At 41.3% G+C, this 12906-nt stretch overlaps 1 protein-coding gene across 1 annotated transcript in view; it reads left to right on the top strand.

Moving 5' to 3' along the window:
• Nucleotides 1-12906, top strand: part of NYAP2 (neuronal tyrosine-phosphorylated phosphoinositide-3-kinase adaptor 2) — a 134999-nt gene that overhangs the window by 47804 nt on the left and 74289 nt on the right. Inside the window, exon 2 of the mRNA XM_062583140.1 lies at nucleotides 8365-8663. Within this exon, the coding sequence (XP_062439124.1) occupies nucleotides 8365-8663 (299 nt within the window). The remainder of the gene's footprint in view (nucleotides 1-8364; nucleotides 8664-12906) is intronic.

Below are 12906 nucleotides of genomic sequence, written 5' to 3'. Positions count from 1 at the left end.
AGTAATAGCTTTGCAGGCAGAGCATGACTCCTGTGCACTTGGCTTACAAATCACCAGTCCTGGAGCATCAGCATATTTCTTTCATTTGTGTAAACTTTTCCCAGCATCTGATGCACAAAAAGGTTTTTTGCTTCCGTTAAAACTGTCACCCTAATTCAAAGAGCATTTTATTACTAAAATTCATGAAAATAATTTTGCATGTTAATTTATTCACATATCTCATTAAAATAATTAGGCACAGTTGCTCAGGCATAATGGAGTCTACCCCATGTGGTTTTCTACTGAATGTGACAAAAATACAACTTTGTTCTAGCTCCACCCATTTTTGATAGGGTGCAAAGCCCTACTCCATTAACATGAACATGCATTTGCACTCTGTTTAAACATTGCATATGGTTGATAACTAATTCTAGGTGACTCAGAGCATATGAGCTTTCATTTACTGGCTTTTATCTGTGCATCTCCCATGCAAAATTAAAAATATCTGCAATCATATAAAAGCAGAGTGCTCTTCACTCATGCCTGTTCAGCTTCCTGTGTACTCACAAGTTGCAAAGCTTTCCGTACGCATCAGTTAGTCGTCCGTCGTGTGGTGGGGCTGCAGCGCTGGAGACCTGCTGCCCCAGATCCAGTACCACACGTCGGTTCTTTGAGTAGAGCAACATCGGGCAGTTGTGGTAGTTCAGCCCAACGTACTTGTTACTCTTAACTACCTAAGATATAGTCTAATAAAGAGAGAGGGAATGATGATGGAAGTGATGAGCAGTACCTGTAGTTTTGCTCGGGCTCCCGAAATGCAGTTTTCTTGAGTTCTCCGTGGATCGGAAGTGTCCTTACCTTAGTCCTTTCCAGGCTGACCAGATAATGTTAAATTTGCTGTGAAAACAGCATATGTGCTTTTATTTGACAATGTTTATTCTGAAGTATTTTTTTCAGAGTCTCAACTATTGTGAGCATTTCCAACCTTTTGTATTATAAAAATAGGTGACTCTGGAGCATAGTAAATCATTATTTGAAAGGAGGGTATTTCAATTTTTTGCAAAACCTGTGCTGTGGACAGTCTAGGTTAGTTTTGCTTTTATCATCAATTGTCCAGCACATACGAATTACAGTAGTCCTTTGGTCTTTCAGCAAGAAATCAGTTAGTCTTATAACGCAGCTAAATACATAGTGATTTAAACTACGGAGACTTTTAATTGCAAGATTCAGTCCCATTTTGGATGGAGGAGTCAAAATGACTGTAACACCCAGTTCTGCTAGGTTCCCCGTTACACATGTATTTCCCCTCGTGTATTAGGGAAAGGTTATTTCAGCTTTCGCGATTCAAGCCCGAAATATTTCTCTAGCTTCCAGAGACAGTGGTAAGCGCCTGTGCCGTGACTGCCTGTGATGGCGGGGTTTTCACGCCTGTGAGTGCCTGTGGTGGGGGTTTTCACCCGTTCCGAGGGCAGGCCCAGGGGATCAGGGGGTGAGAGGTGTGCTGGGCTGTAGCCCGCGGGGCAGAAGCTGCGTGTCAGCGCTCACGCGTGCCGCGGTGCGGTGAGGGCCGGATCTGTAAGCAATCTGCCGCTGTCTCTAGGACGTTCTCTTATAAAACGCTTTGAAGACAGACTATTGAATAGCTAATGAGCGAAGGGGGAGTGATTGCGCGTTGGCTTGAGGAAACGGGTTCCCAGAAGCAGCCTGCCGTGAGAAGGACTGCCCCTGCCCGCCCGCGCCGCCGGCGGGGAGAGGGGTCCCCAAGCTGCGAGCAGCGGCTGCGGCTCCTCCTGGGACGCCGTCGCGCCGGTGCCCGAAGAGGGGGTGTCTGCTCGCGGCAGGACCGAGCCCTGCGTGGGCAGCCTCGACAGGGGCGATAAAAGAATGAAGTTAGTTTTGCAGCACTGATGTGCTCTGTGTCCTGAGAGGCCTGACTTCTCGAGCAGCACCTGGTCCCTTACTGCCGAGGCTGAGGCGCGCGGCACAGGTAAGGCGGACGATGGGCGCGGACATGTCGCTTGCTCGCTTCGGATGCTCCTCCTGGCGCACAGAATGACTCTGAGGCTGACCTTGGTAGTGATTTGTTTACACTTTAGGCCTGTGCCTAAAAGTGATGATTTGTATTATCCTCTGGATCTTGATGTAAGACTATAATGAGTCATTCAGGAAGTGATACAAAAAAAAAAAAAAAAACATTATGAGTATTACTTGGGAACAAGGAGTGGGGCCTCTGAAATATGAATTAAAAATAAAAATAGAAAAAATATGTATAATTTGTTTGTATATTTAATTTCAGCAATAAATGTGGGGTAGCTCTGTGTAAAACCATACTTGCAGTGCAATTTCTGAATCCATGACTGTGCTGCTGCCCTTTTTTCTTCAATATTACATTTCATGGTCTGCTGAAATCATGTTTGGGGGATAAAAATAGTATATCTTCTATTTTTTGGCATCCAACCTCTAATTTACAAATATAATTTATGCTAATCTTGAAAGTGCTTCTCAGATACAAAGTAAAATGTGTCATCCTTGGTATATATGTGTATAATTTATTCTGATGGGGAATAGACATTTCAAAGCCATTTCAGCCCTTTCTAGTCAGAACATTTGATATGAGCAGAGGAGCTGGAGGTTCATTGGCACAGGAGTAAGCAAGTGGTTAAAACAGGGTAAAATAAAAGTAGCTGTTTTCTTAACCCCCAAAAGACTAGATGCACAAAGGGATGAATTGGTGTGTGTTCAGTCAAAACAACATCCATAGCCAGCTCATATTCAGTCCTTGTGTCAAATATTTCTATTCCTTTCATATTTCTGTTGATTAGTCATTTTTATGAAGGACTTCTAAATCTTCCTACGTCGTCAAAGTTCATTTTTGAAATTTCTCTTCTCTTCGCTTTCTGAGGCAGAAGGCTTCCACGGTGGATTGGTTGGATGTCGCGTGAGGACACTGGGGAGAGGGGAGGAGTTTACAGCTCCCCCAGGGGAATTGCCTTGGTCCCCCGTGTGCAGTATTTGCCCTATAATCTGTAGATCTCCTCATTTCCCCAGAGACACCTGCAGAGGCTCCCAACCTGTTTTCTGCTGGCTAACAATCCACTATTTGTGCCCGAGTCTTTCTCCTCGCTGGGGAGCGGGGTAGCTGCCCTTGCAGTGGGCCCTCCTGACTCTCTGCAATCTCAGCATACAGCAAAGGCCTGTTACACTTCCAGTCTGGGACCCAGTGCAGCACAGGGATCACAAAGGTGTCTTCAAAGATGCCTCATGACCAGCAGAGTACTTTGCCCTTCCCAGTATCTAGGAAATTGAGTCTTATAATTGGGTGCAGTTCCTTTTTTGAAATTGTGGACATGAAATCTGAAAATCTCACATAAAGAAGTACAGGAAGAGAAGAAATCTCACAAAGATGAAAACTACCAAGTGATTTTGCAGGTCTGTGGCATGAAACTAATCCACTGTAAGTCTTAACTGATAAGAGAATTTACGGATAAATACCAAGAACAACAGTACATAGGTGCTCTGGAAAAAAAGGTAGCTCTAGAGCATTCTGACTTCATGGGACTTACGTATTCCCAAGAGTTCTCCAGCTGCTTATCACTGGGCCAAGAGATGCAATATTCCACGTTGTTCACAATTAAAAGTTACAGCAAAAGTTTTCACACAACACCACTATTAATTTGTTTTCCAGGCATTAATTCAATTTCTGTCTTGGTCAAGTAATAAAACTTTAAAGTAAAACCAGTATGTGTAATTCCAGGTAGGAATAATGCAAATCAGAAAGACCACATTGATTGAGGCAGGCAGCCTCTGGATACTTTTTCTTTACCATGTATTATTTTCTTTACCAGGTATTTTTCAGCAATATGATGACAAGTTATTTTTCTTAGGTTTCTGGCTTCACAACTTGAAAATGCATTCCTTGTCAATAAGAACAGTATGACTCCCGGCAAAGCAAGGTGGAAATGACCTTGCCAATGCTCTGTTCAGCTAGATTATTTTCTGTGTTCACTTACAATTTTTAGCTTCTCTCTAACTTCTTTTTATATATGAGCTCTTGTTCGTATTTTAGAAGTGAAAGCTACGATGCACTATTACTAATTTAAGGCAGATTCAACCTTTTTGGTATTTGTTGTGTTCCTTAAGGGTATCTGAAGGAAACTTCATTGTTCTCCTTTTCTTCCGCTCACTGCAACTTCAGTCACTGTACCTATCCATATGCTAAAGTATGTCTTCAGCACTTAGTCAGCTTTAAGTGTGTAGCGTAACTGATTATAAGATTAATTTTATTGTTATATAATTCAGGTCTTTTTTAGTAGACAAATGTCTGTTGCATATTTAACGGTTACTTGAATGCTGTATATAATTCCGTGTCAGAGAAGCAGTTGAACCTGGCCAAGTTCAAATTGAAACTTCCCAGAGGAATAATCCAAATCTGTATTTCCATATATATTAATAAACTATGTAATACTTACAGCAACTCGTATAATACAGTTTTGAAATGAGATAGAACTCATTATCAGTACAATGAAGAGTGCAGGCTCTTTGCTGTCAGAAATAATGAAGTGAGATCATCTACACAATTATTTCCCCTAGCTCTCTCTATAGTCTTTTAGGCAGCAAGGTACATATAAATCTTTTTCAGCCAGTTGTGGTATAATGGGACCTATACCAGCCCCAACCAACTCCTGTAGTCATGAGCAGGAGGAGTACATCAGTAAACCCTTTAATTCTGTCTGGTTCCATGATGAACCACGAGCAGTACCGTGCATCGCAAAGTTGCATGCCTAGGTCCAAATCTCACGTTGGCATGCTGCTGCTGGAGAAGAAGTGCCATGTTTCACTTCTGCCACCCTGCCTTTATGCTTGTTACCTGGGGATGAGTCTGAAGTGGCTCGTTTCTCTTGGCAGTGATGGATCGATCTGTCTGATGTGCTCAGTCCATATTACTGAGGTATGAATTTGGCAATCCTCTTATTATTCTTGCTTTTATTAGTCAAGCTATGATGGGAAATGCACACTGCTGATACTTAGGAGTTGCTTCCAGCATAAGTACCAGACATAAACCTTTTCTGATTCTGAATGATGACCAGGGTCCAGGACCAAGATTTAGAGGCTAGTCTTCATCGTCTTGGGGTTTACAGTGCATAGCCATCAGCTGAAGGTCGGCTCCTAGGCCACACAAAGAGACATTGACTCTCTTTTAAGTTTGCTGGAAAAGGAGGAAATGGTATCCTTATCTTTTTGGCTAGTAGCTGACCAGAGGGTGTGGAAGAGAAAGGATACATGTACTTCAGCTGTGAAGCAGAAGAGTAAGGCCTGCTCCCATCCATGCCTGCCACTCTCTCTGACTTGGCAATAGTTTGTTTATTTTGGAGTAAGTGTAGTGTGAAGGTGAGGAAGGGAGGCATTTTCACATGAGATGTTGAAAGAAATTCAGCAAAGAATGAGAAAAGCAATAGGGGAGGGGGAGGGAATGAGAAAAAACATGGTTCAACTGTTTAATGAATTAGCACTTTTACACACTGTACTTTAATTTAGAAAATTTTTATTTCTAGACTGCAACAGCTTGGTAAAAGCATGCTTCATGTGAATGCAGTTCTGTGCATTCTTAGCAAAGGGTCAAACCCATTAATCAGGGAAATTTGTGTAAGTACATCCAGAACAGAACCTGCCTAAATACCTCCATGGAGAAGGAAGCAAATGCGCTGAGCAGAGTAACCTAATAAGAACTATAACATGTCAAGCACATGGAGAACTGACATTTTGTTTGCTATACATGTCTTGTACAATCGACTCAGGGAAGGAAGCAGATTCCCCACCTGCATTCTTCAGCATACTTGGATAGTAATCTTCTTTAAATAATGTGACAGGCACTTCTTTGTACTTTAGCATCAGAGGATTATATTATTTTCAGGACAATTTATGAAAGATTAGTAGAGGCATAGTTAATCATTTAAATTAGCTACAGGTTTTTAATCTTCAAATTAATGAGTTCTACCTTTTGATCTTTCTGGCTATAAATCCCTTTGGAATTGGTGCCAATTAGAATTCAGTAATAGCTTGGTTATAAACACGGATCGATGTGTGCACACACGTGTGCATGCCTGTGTGTGAGGGCTCTGTGTGTGTGTGTATGCGTGTGCCTGTATGTGTGTGTGTCAGTGCCCCCTAGACGGGGGAACATGTCCAGATAGACCTGCCCGGTTGTGAGAATCATAAAGATTCTGCCTTATCATGCGTGACGTTCTGCATTGCATAGTACCAATCTGCAGGGATGATGAGATAGAGCGTGTGTGTACCTGGCAGAGAAGATGAAGATTTACTGTCTCCTGGGGGCAGTATCAGGGAATGCAGTGACCTTATTCACTCTTCAAATGAACCATTGAGAAATGTTCTTGTCTTTTAGAAAAGGAGCTGTGTTCAGCACCAAATAAATTGCACCAGCCCAGGGCAACATCAGATAGGAAGTTTACAGAGCAGACTGACCCTGCTTACAGCTTCGTTCTATGAGAAGGGGAAACAGGAGGCAATTAGAGCTTTTCAGGATTTTATAGTTCTCATACTAACATTTCTACATGTCCACAGTGATACCATTGCAAACCTCCTTGTAAACAGAGCCCTTGTTGACCTGCATGTATAACTGAGTTGCTTTGTGTGGTGGCTGAATTGCCCTAATTGAAATGTGCTGTAGGTTTACAGCGTGAACATTGGGAAGAACTGCTGTCAGAACTGATAAGCATACCTGAGTACCGCAGCAATAATGCCCGGTGCTCAGCCCTGCCATCTCGGTACAGTGCAGTGCTTGGTACGACAGCACTTGCTTCAGCTGAGCTTTCCTCCCTCTATAGCTGTGTTGCTGAATGGTTGGGGGTTATTTTCTTCCTGGTGTTCCACAGCTCATTGCCCTCTTGTCTCCTACATTTGTATCTTACCAGTCTGATGCTGCTCATGTTGCAGATTCATGTGGATTTGATGAGATGTTAATATTCAGTTTCCTATATCTGAGTAATTTTTAGAGCATTTTTCTCCCTTACCATGTTTCACTCTGAAGGGGAATGATTGATTGTACCCCAAGAGCCTTGTTTTCCAAGACACATGTATGTCTGCAGTCAAAGATGAGTGTGAGGGAGTGCAGATCAATACCTGATGTTGCATTTCTAACACAATATTCTTTGCCCTACCAGCAATCTCATTTTCCTAAAAACTCGGTTCTGACTTCTGATGTTTCAGATCTGCTCTGTAGGCAATTTCTAGTCACAGTGGTATGTAACCTGACTAAAAACATTTTCTCAATTTCCCTTTGTAAAATTTTGAGTGCATACCAGTGTATCTGCATTTCAGTTACTGGCAATTCTGTTCACTTGTGCTGAAAAACAGACTACTCTGTTCTAATAGTCATACTGCTTTAAGAGCAGAAAAGAGTATTGCTTGTTTACAAAGCAAACATTGTAAGACTAAGATCTGTTAATTCTTTTGCTCTCAGGGGGATGTATGTATCAGCAGTGTCCCCACAGTCTGACCTGAGGATAATGTGTAATGTTATGGTCAGGACATCCTTAGCTTGGAAATAAGCAGGAGATTTTTAACCATCAGGGGAATGAAGCTCCTCACTTCCATTCCAGATAAGTTCAGCCATGCATATGGGGAAGGAACCTAAACCACTATGGGATGAAACTTGATAAATCTATAGAAGAAGCTAATGACAGAGAATTCTGTTCTTACAAATAAAAAAGGTTCATAAAAAGAGATTTTGGTGTCCTTGTCAGTGGGGAAGCTGAGAGAAGTGTTTTTAATATTCTTCTGTTGCGTTGAAGAATGTCCCCTCATTAGTATTAGCTGGATGCTTTTACTGAGCAAGTTTCCCTGCAGGGATGACTTAGTCACGCCCTGGTTTCACTTCAGAATTCTTATGATGTTTGTGTGTTTTATACTAAGCGTTTGAATTGCCTGTAAGCCCCTGGAGAAGTGTTTTGTGACTTGTGGGAAAAGAAACCTGATGAATGGTTTGTAGACTTTTCTGGACTAAGGGTAGGATCCCCATCACTGAAGCTGTAGTGATCTTAGAATTTGGTTATGTTATTTTTCTGCAATTTTGCTACAACACACACACACACACACACACAAAAAAAAAAAAAAAAAAAAAAAGGCGAACAAAATACACCAAAATTTGGAAGGCTGGAAATCATCTCTATTCCTGTATTCCTATGATCATCTATTGTTTCAGCAAAAAATCTCACAAGCTATTATGTATGTATCTGCTAAGTTATTACAGATCATGGTTACTGGATGTCCTAATTCCAGCAAATTCCAAATGAAACTGAGACCTGCTTCTCGGTGCTGTTGAAGCAGAGGTGGATCATTTACTCGTGTGCGTGTTTTCTCTTACAGCATAGGTGGAGAAGTAGTGAGAGGAAATGAAGGAAGCTATGTGGGGAAACATTTCCGCATGGGATTTATGACAATGCCTGCTCCTCAGGACAGACTGCCACATCCTTGCTCCAGTGGCTTTGCTGTGAGATCCCAGTCTCTTCATTCTGTTGGAGGAACCGACGATGAAAGTAGCAGCTCTCGTAAGCAGCCACCACCAAAACCTAAACGAGACCCCAACACTAAATTGAGCACCTCATCTGAAACAGTCAACACTGGAACAACAAGTAAGAGTGGGAAACTACCGGACAGGACTGAAGGTAAACACTACAGTTCTTTGGAAAAGAGTTGTGGAGACCCAGTGCTAAGATGAGCCAGTTGATAATCTTGCATTTAAGCATTACTGGTATGTTTCCCCATCTGTTTCAAATTCCCCATCAACTCAAATTCAATTCAATCAATTTGAATCAATTCAGATTCCCCATTTGAATTTGTCATACATTGGGAAGTGGGTTTAATTTCTGTGGTATAGAGGGGGTGTACTGCTGTTCTGCAGCAAAGAGAGGGAAAATGGTCAGATGACTTGTGGACACAGTGTTATCTGCAGGCCAGCCAAGGGCCGCTTACTATGACCACTAGTGTTATAAAAACCCCAGCTTTGGACAGGGGTCCAAAGGGACAGGGCCTCAACAAAGAAGTAAAAGGCAGAAATTATTAAAGGGAATACTGCTTGGCTGTGAAACTCTACAGCAAGGAAATACCATCTGATGGTAAAAATTTTACATGAGCTGATATTGTATATTGCCCAAAGCTTACATTTGCTTATGAATCTGCGCTCACCCTTCCTTTCTGCTGTGCTGGATGTGCCTTTCATACGGCAGTAGGACCAGCCGTACTCCCTGCTGGATCAGGGTTACTCTTCTTCACAGTGCGAACTGTAAGAAGGAATCCTTTTGGACAGGTAGTTTAGATCAGTGCTGGTCTGTCCTACTTTTGTGCTATGTATTAGTTTTGACATCCATGCAGTAAGTTGTGCTCGTAGTTGCATATCCCTTTTGCTCATGGTTGTGGCCAGAAACACTGGTTAGCCACATTCATTCTATGAACCCTTTTAAGCAAACTTGATTTTAAAAGGTCATCAGTGATAACAGAAATACAAAGTTGTGAGCATGTACACAATGCACTGAACAGAACCATAGTCTTACTTACCCTGTTGTTGGTAGTTACTCTGCATATGACGTATTTGTTACTTTTCCTAACATGTCTGCACAACCAGATTCGCAGAGACTAAGAAGCTTGTTTTGCAGGCAGAGTGGTATAAAATAGCTTTTAGCATTTTCTAAACTGTTTAACAAATATTCCTGAGTGTATGGAAGAGGCTCACAGGTATCGTTGTGCTGTTTAGTACAGCAGACCTTGGCATTATCTCTGGGATGCTTACAAATGCAATCTCCTTTTTCTCGTTTGCTAAAAAGCAGGAGATTTTGACAGCCTTAAAATAATAACAATCCAAACAAATCCATGCTCTTTTTATATCTTAGAGAAGCTATGACAGACTCCATAACTAGTCTGTGGCCTCATGGAACTAAATCTTCTTCAGCCTTTTTATTATGGAAAGTTCAGCACGTTTTACGTTCTTTCCCTCATGTTCCTTGTGCATACTGAGTACACTCCTCCTGTCCTGTCCTGTCCTGTCCTGTCCTCCTCAGCAAAATGGTAATAAGCACTCCAGTAAGTACCGTAGAGCACCTCAGATTCATTCCTATAATCAACAGCTGAATATTCATAGTAAGAGCTCTGGAAATAGACCATCACCATCATAATAATAATTTAGGTAATAGCTAAATGTTACCTTTTAGTGTGACTAAATGCCTTTATTGCGTATTGAGAATCTCTGTGATACTTAATGTATGACTGTATTGTATTCCTTCTGCTGGTTTTTATATTGTACAGCAATAGGCATTTTTAGACTATCATGAAGAAGTTTTTGGAGATTTTGAATTGGAAGACCCTTTAACTATACCATTGTTCTTGTCATGTTCAGAACATCTGTCCTGATTATCTGTGTCTGGTTTAATACGTGCCAAACTTGCAAGGATTTTAGTAGAGTTTATTACATAGAAAATAAGATCAGTTTGTAGGCTTTTGAAGTAAGCAGTCAAATTTTAAGGTCTGAGATACACTCAAGAGTGTTGCAATCTGGCGTTTAGATGAACAGTCAGGATTTCTAAAATGCTCTTCTGTCATCAAGAAAGATGGACTTTGATATCTCCTGCACGCTCCAAGGTCACTTTCTTTTTTTCTGATGAAAGAATTTAGGAATGTTTCTATAAAATCCGTGGTCATACAGATATGAGGACTCCTAAAGATGAAAAGAATCAGATGAAGGTGGAAACTTATTATTGTCTTAGGAAACAGATTTGCAGTGTTGATTTAGTATGACTACTAAACCAAGTTTGTCCATTAATATGGAATTATTACTGTCGCTCCACAATTAACCCTCAGCAAATTCAGTATTAGAATCTGCTATTGTCCCTGGCTCAAAGAATCCTGTGATGCTCTGATTCTGCCAGTCTTTTTTTTCTGTGCAAGTGGTGAAATTTTTACATTATCTAGTAGTTCTCATTCTAGTAGCAATCTTTGAACTCAAGAAACTAAAACCACATGTTCCCAGGTGAGATAATCCAGAGGGTGAACATTCATATTCTCCTTGGGAGGTCTTTTGGAGCTCAAGTCCAAGAACATACAGATTTAAATTTCAGTCACTGTTGTCCACATTGTGTTGTACACAAATATTTGTAGACACTGTGTCTCGTACACATTTTTGCATGTATTTGTGGCATTTGCCAGCATTTGTGGACAAAAAAAATGAATGCATCTACAGCTATTTCCAGGAACTGTGGAAAACGATGAAAAAATGTTTCTCCATGAACTATTGCAAATCTACACAAAGGAATTGACAAAAAAATTGTTCCAGTCTCATTTTTTTAATAGCAGTACAGAATAATTTGAACTATAGTATCTATTGTGTGACCGGTGGCTACTTGGGAAAGGAATTTGCTGTATTTCCTAGGCAACCAGGGACAGCCTCACCACTCTTTATTAAACATATGTTTACTCTTTGCTTTTTGGTAATCCAGTTTAAAATAAAAAAAGCTAAGACAGCTGCTAATGGTAACTTTTATTCTTTTCCTGGTCATAGTAAAGTCAAAGTATTGAATCCATCACTTCGTAACAACTACCACAGCAATAGATTAGGATGTTTTGAATGTGAGTCTGACTTTATTCAGAAGTAAGTGGTAGGAGAAGTTTGGTCATGAACTGGAAATACCTTTTCCTCTTAAAACATAAATAGCCTCACTAACAGCAACACAGGCTGTGTAACCGTTTCTTGTAAGTGCTCTTACTTCCAAAGTTGTGGGAGTGTGAAAATCTTCCTGAAGTCGGAGTGACCCATAGGAAAGGAACCCTGCCCCGTTTTGCAGCTGTGGGATAACGCTTTTCTCAGTGCATTGCATCTCAATCTACTCTGTCTGGGCCCAAAAGAGCATCCAACCTAAAGGCCAGATTGAAATTTGTAGGGTTTGCCACACATGCTTTTGTGTCCCCTCTTAGGTTTCATTTATTCCTTTCCCACTTTTCCAGCTACCTCTCATGTTCACCTTCTGAAGGCCTTCCACCCCAAACATTTGTTCTCTGTGACAGATTTCTAGAAGTTTGCTTTTAGAAGCGCAGGCTATCTTTCCGCTGAGTTTTCAGACACTGGTAGAAATGGCAAACAAATGTAACTGTGCCCCCTACATCACATGTTGGAAGTGAGAAGTGAACTGAAAAGGGTAATTTTATTTCAGCACAGAAAGCATTATCTCTTCTGGATCCTGAGAGGCTCTTTAATGAGAAAATACAGGAATTTAACTAATTAACATGCTTTCAGTGTGCAATTTTATAGAGAAAGGAAGTAATAAAACAATATAACTGATGAATGTAAGCAGCCTCAAGCAGAGGTTTTTTTGTTGATATGATCACCTCTTGTCCACAAGAAAGGTTTCCAGACCTACCCCAGCACAAACAGTAGTAAATCAATTTGTACTTTAAATTTTTTTGTTCGTAACTTTTTTTTTAGTTTTCTAAAGCTACTCATAAGATATACATATGTAGCATAATGCAGTTTATAGATGCATAATGTATACATTTGTGTAATGTAAACACAAGTTGTGTGTGTTTATATATACACATGAAAGATTTAAGCTCAGAATGGGCTTTTCAAAGTGCTGTTTGCTGCCGTAGTTCTGCTGGTGCCGGAGCCCAGGGGAGGCTGAAGCTCGGTGAGCGGTGGTGCTTTCAAGGAGCCCGGCATTTGGAGGCCGTGCAGCTGGTGTCGTGTTCCCTTCCGAGTGTTTTGTGCGGGGAAGGCATCCGTCTGGCCGCTCGGCAAGCCCACCCAGTGACAGCGGCTCTCTGCTGCTCGGCCAGCCCTGAGCGTGGGCGGCTTGCAGGGAACGTTTTCCTCTGCAAAGAAAGCAATTGCCGGAGCTGGAGCTGGAGCTGCAGTCCAGCTGGTCT

The sequence above is a fragment of the Rhea pennata genome, chromosome 9 (assembly GCF_028389875.1).
Source record: "Rhea pennata isolate bPtePen1 chromosome 9, bPtePen1.pri, whole genome shotgun sequence".
NCBI lineage: Eukaryota > Metazoa > Chordata > Aves > Rheiformes > Rheidae > Rhea > Rhea pennata.
Note: the sequence above shows the minus strand (reverse complement) of the source record. Positions and strands in the feature narration are given on the sequence as shown.